This window comes from Neophocaena asiaeorientalis, unplaced genomic scaffold (genome assembly GCF_003031525.2).
Source record: "Neophocaena asiaeorientalis asiaeorientalis breed wild unplaced genomic scaffold, Neophocaena_asiaeorientalis_V1.1 scaffold801, whole genome shotgun sequence".
NCBI lineage: Eukaryota > Metazoa > Chordata > Mammalia > Artiodactyla > Phocoenidae > Neophocaena > Neophocaena asiaeorientalis.
In genome coordinates, this window is record NW_020174376.1 from 552,081 (window position 1) to 557,517 (window position 5,437).

The 5,437-nt window shown below is 50.6% G+C and overlaps 1 protein-coding gene across 3 annotated transcripts in view; it reads left to right on the top strand.

Annotated features, from left to right (window-relative positions):
• The window catches only part of DLG3 (discs large MAGUK scaffold protein 3), a 58,173-nt gene extending 53,149 nt beyond the window's left edge, over positions 1–5,024 (top strand). For all 3 annotated transcript variants that reach the window (XM_024756351.1, XM_024756352.1, XM_024756354.1), the window contains 4 exons: positions 587–759; positions 1,156–1,265; positions 1,600–1,691; positions 2,755–5,024. In XM_024756351.1, the coding sequence (XP_024612119.1) occupies positions 587–759; positions 1,156–1,265; positions 1,600–1,691; positions 2,755–2,861 (482 nt within the window). In that variant the 3' untranslated portion in view covers positions 2,862–5,024. The remainder of the gene's footprint in view (positions 1–586; positions 760–1,155; positions 1,266–1,599; positions 1,692–2,754) is intronic.
• The last annotated feature ends 413 nt before the right edge of the window (positions 5,025–5,437 follow it).

A 5,437-nucleotide genomic window follows, 5' to 3' on the forward strand; every position in this document is an offset into this window, starting at 1 on the left:
AAAAAAACCACCCAAAAAAAAAAAAAAAAAAAAAAAAACCAAAAAAAAAACCCCCAAAAACAAAAAAAAAAAAAAAAAAAAAAAAAAAAAAATGTGAAAAGAAAAAACCCACCCTGGAAGAGATTAGGCAGCAACGCGTTCCCCCAAAGCTGATGTGGGGAGGATTAAGACATCAGGCCGGTCTGCTCACTCCCTTGGAGAGGAGTTTGAGTGGTGGTGGTTGGGAACGATTGGGCGCTTGGGGGTGCCCAGCCCACGAGGTGTGGGTGTGGCCCTCTGGTTGGCTTGTGAGGCTTGCTGGCTCCTGTACCACGTTTGGCACCCTCTGTCTGCCAGACCTTGGCCCAGGAAACCCCGCCTTTCTGGTCCAGTTGAAGCTAAAGCAGATAGCTCCCAGCTTCTAACCTGGCTGTTAGAAGAGATGTAGGCAAGACAAACTTCCTCCCAGCCTCTTTCCCCCGACTCATCTGAAAAGCACTGGAGTGGCCCTGGGGCCCAGCGGTGGTTGAGGGGAACAAGTCAGCTCTCCGGGGCTTGGGGCAGGTCGTTGTCCTTGCACCCCAGAGCGTTTCCTCTCTTCCTGCAGATACTACCCGGCCTCGGCGTGATAATGAAGTGGATGGGCAAGACTACCACTTTGTGGTCTCCCGAGAACAGATGGAGAAGGATATTCAGGACAACAAGTTCATCGAGGCAGGCCAATTCAACGATAATCTCTATGGGACCAGCATCCAGTCAGTGAGGGCAGTTGCAGAGAGGGTAAGGAGAGAGGCGGAGGCGGTGGCCCTACGAAATTACCCTCAAAGGGAGCACGGAAATGCTGCAGCCAAAGTTCTGCGTGGATCCTCATCCTTCCAGCACATGGCCCTACCCAGTGGCAGTGCTGACCAGCGCCACGCCCACTCCGCGTGTTCCCAGACCCAGGTTGGAGGCATCTGTCTCCTCTGCGCAACTCACCCCAGAGCGTCACCCACCTGCAGCTTCAGATGTGACCTTGTGTGGGTAGTAGGAGCAAAATGTGGAGCCTGGGTACCTCAGAAGTAGAATCTTCCAGGCCTCTCTGGGTGGCCCCATGTTTCCCGCAGGTGGATGTTTGGGTTAGCACAGGGTGTAGACAGGGACTGGGTGGACTGATGCCAGTCTTTGCTTTTTCAGGGCAAGCACTGCATCTTAGATGTTTCTGGCAATGCTATCAAGAGGCTGCAGCAGTCACAACTTTACCCCATTGCCATTTTCATCAAGCCCAAGTCCATTGAAGCGCTTATGTAAGTATTTGCTGAGACTCTCGGCTAGGAGAGGGCCCTGGAAAGGAAAGGAAAAATCAAGTGGTTTGTTGGGCAGGGGTAAGACCCAATGGGTGCTCAGTGGAATGTCTGCGCCCCACCCTGTTCACTGGGGGCTCCTTTGGATTCGAGTGCACTTGCGTGTATTCCTGGTTGAGCTTTCAAACCTGGAAGGTTTGAGGAATGTTGAGCCTTGGGCCGCTGCTGCTCTCAGAGGGCAGCTGAGCAGCTTTTCAGGGAGCCTGGAACAATCCTTTGTGTTAATCAAAACACAGAACCTGGTTTTGGGTACTGTTTTCTTCCGTGTCTTTGGCAGGGAAATGAACCGACGGCAGACATACGAACAAGCAAATAAGATCTATGACAAAGCCATGAAACTGGAGCAGGAGTTTGGAGAATACTTCACAGGTAAGTCTCCCCATTGCACAGCTGGGGTAACATGGGAGCAGCTGGACACCTATTCTGTGAGTGTTTCCAAGAGGCCCAGACACCTTGCACAGAGTTTCTGGGTGCTTTTGAGCTCAAGCATTGCCAAAGTACTCAAGTGCCCTCCAGCCAGAGGAGTTTAGCCAGTTTTCTGGTATCAACCACCATCACCAAATGCTGCCTTTGATCGTTTTTGTTCGTCTTCATGTCCCTCCTAGATTGTAGGCTCCCTGTTGTCGTTTGTTTCCCTCCCTCCCAGGCTCCCCCATCCAGCACTTGTCCTTGCATGTTTTATGTACTGAGTGAATGTTTGTTGATGACGATGATTCCCTGGCGTGGTGTTCAGGCTGTCGTCTGTCAGTGTGTGTGTTTATATGGTCACCTGCTTTAGAAGGGTCAGTTCCTAAAAGGTTGGGAAGGTTTCTGTGTAATATGTTGCTTACCTTTTGAAGTACAGGGACATGTGTGTGCAAGGTGGTGCTGAGTGAGCTCTAGCTGGTGGTGCTACAAGGTTACCGGGGGACAGGATTCATAACTGTCCTCGCATACCTTGGGTCTTGGAGCTCCCTTTTCTGTTAGCATCCATGTCCTTGTTTGTCGGGTTGACCTCTGACATGGAGCAGATGTGACGGCCCCAGGAGCACGGCACCTTGCCAGAAATTGTGGCTTTTTCAGCTCTTGCTCTGGATAACCAGGATTTTCCACATCTTCTGGTAAGGCTGCGTTAGAATTACCAACTGCCGGCCTCATGGCAGCCAAGAGAGGGGCATGATCTACAAGGTCTGGCATCTAATGGGTGCTCAATAAACATTTCTGAAGAACACATTTTCCTACTAATTGCTGCTCAGTCTCACTGTCTTAGCAAGTTGACATCAAGCCCCGGGCCTGCAGTGCCTGCCAGTTTCCCCAGCGACCTGGGCTCCCAGACGGCCGCCTAGTGAATGAGCGGGGCTGAGCTGTGGGGCGGTTGGGATGGGCCAGACTGTCAGGGTTTGGGGCAGGGGGTTGCTGTGGACCACGGTAATAATTCTGTTTTCCTCTTCAGCCATTGTACAGGGTGACTCACTGGAAGAGATTTATAACAAAATCAAACAAATCATTGAGGACCAGTCTGGGCACTACATTTGGGTCCCATCCCCTGAAAAACTCTGAAGAATCCCCTCCAACCATTCTATTGTGAACAGAAGAAACCAAGTCCCTCTTCCCTCCTCCCTCTTCATTCCTGTCCCCATGGGGAGAACAGATGACTACCGTTCTTGTCCCCTTTTGTAGATATGTCCAAAAAATTGAGTTTTCTAGTCCTGTTCTGTTTTTTTTTAATTTTTCTTTTGTTTTAGTTTATTTTTTGGGATGACGCCATCTCACTCACCATGTGACTGCACCCATTCCTGCATGGACCTTTCCCAAGCACTAGCACAGGTGCAAATCCATCAGAGTCATTGTTTGCATAAAACCAAGCAGAAGCGAAGAGAAGAGAGGAGGACTGATGGAAAGACAGACTGGACAGCTGCGCGGCTTATGAAGCGAGCCCCGCGCACCCCGCGAGGAGAGGCTCCCGGGCTTTGCTACGATCCGTACACCGCCTCGCGGCTTGGGACAGCGCGGTCATGGTGACAGAAAGTATCTTATTTATATATAGATATATATATGTAATTTATATAAAATATATAGAAATTATTATATATATATATATTATACACTCTCATATAATATATATATATATTCACACGCATTTGGACTAGAAAATCTATGGAGACTTCATCAATGGTACTGTGTTATTAGAGAAATGCTTTAATTTTCATATTCCAATCAGATGGCATCTTATATCCCAACTGGTTGGGGAGGGAGTGAAAGTGGTAGTAAGTGCTGTACCGAGGGCACCCGCATTGGTCATTCTCTTGAGAGCTGGGCTTTTCTTTAGGAGGGGTCAGGTCAGCCAGAGAACGGTGAGAAAGGGCTTTGGCCCGGGGGCCAGAGGCTTGGAGCTGTGACCCTAGAGCCGACGCTGCCCTTGGGGCACAGTCAGGCCCACGTGTGGGGAGCGAGAGAATGGCTAACGGTGCTCCCAGCGTATTAAATTGCCAATTGTTTTATGCCACCTGATGTGTCTGCATGAGAGGTTTCCTTTTTGTTCATTTTTAAGCTGCTGTTAAACCAAAACCATGTTGTGCTACTGTGTCAGCCTTTTCATTCTTCCAGATTTTACTTTGACTATTTAAGTGAATGTGTAGAATCCAATTTGACCGTGTTCTAAAGGCTCAAGATGTTCTGGAGGAGCCGGGCCTTGTGGTAGACTAGGCGACCCGGGCTTGGCCATTCCCGTCAGCGGAAAGGGAAGTGGGGGCAGGTGAGAACCGACAGGAGCTGGGCCTCCTATTGTAACGTGTCCCTTCACTCACCTGCCAGGGACATGCTGGGCTCAGCCGAGGCCCTGTCATGGGGCCCACTGGCAGGGACGGGGAGTCACTTGCCTTCCAGCTCTGCGCTGGGACAGTGGGACGGCCCTGAGCTTGGCCAGCCGCGTAATGAAAAGTTTGATTTGGGTTGTTTTCGCAGCTGCTTCATATGCCCTACCTACCCCAATCCCTCACCAACAGCTGGTAGCTTACTATTTCTTCAAGAAGAAAGTAGACTTTAATGCTGTCAATTTGAGCTGTAGAGCTACAATTCACTTACCGTTGAGATGTGAAACCCTGTTGCTTTTTCCCAGAGTCAGACGGCAGTGTTTGTGGTCAAGGGGGTTTTTCTCTGACCAGAAATGCAGGCGGCAGGTGTGGCCCGGGCCCCGCCCCACCACGCTCCTTTGAAGCCACCATGCCTCCCTCAGCTCCACGCTGGAGGCACGACCCAGGGGAGAAGAGCGTGGACCTGCTTGGCCCCAGGGTTGAGCCTGTTGTTTCCTAGCCCACTGTGTTACAACCGGTGCAAAGCATACATGTCGAAGATGCTTTGAGCGCTACCAGCCAGATTTAGGAAGTCTGTTAACAGTTCTCCTAGCAGCGTGATGAGGCTATAACTGTAAAGTGTGGGGCCCGGAATGTGGGTAAAGAAAGGGCAGCAGCTTTACCCGCGCAGTACACTGGACTGGAGGCAAGAGGGGTAAAGTGGTGTCCGATTATGACTCTGGGGAGGAGGGGGTGAGCTGGGAGTGCTTTGATTTCTCTGATGTTAAGTGATGTAGTCTGAGTGATGCTCAACCCTCTACCCCTCCCAGGGGAGAAGAGCAGAGATTCAAAGCAAGCATGACACTAGTTGGTTTACCAGTGTTCCTTCCAAGGAGACATATATTTTTTAATAAATGATAGTTGCAATGAACTGTGGCTCAGAGACCTTCTTGAAGTAGTTGAGAGGGGAGGGTGGGGGCGCAGCAGTGGGAAACATGTCCCAAACCTTTGGGGGCCAAAAGGCTCTCTGCTTAGTGACCATCAGCTGACCGAGTCAGGCGTTCCTCTGGATGGCTCTAGACTCCTGTGGTCATAACAGGTCCTTTGTGAAAGCTTTGCGCTCAGTCTCCTACCCCAACCCCAGAAAACTGCCTCAGGTAGTGCTGGCCAGGTGTGCGTGGAGGGCATCCACGGCCTTCGGGGCAAAATGGCAAAGAAGGTACACAAAGACAGGAGGTGCCTAATGCAGCACAGACGTTTGTTAGAGACAGCGGGAGCCAAGGCAGGAGCAGAGAGCCGAGTAATAAACATGGTAAGAAAAAGCTGGTCTCCCAGCTACCAGAA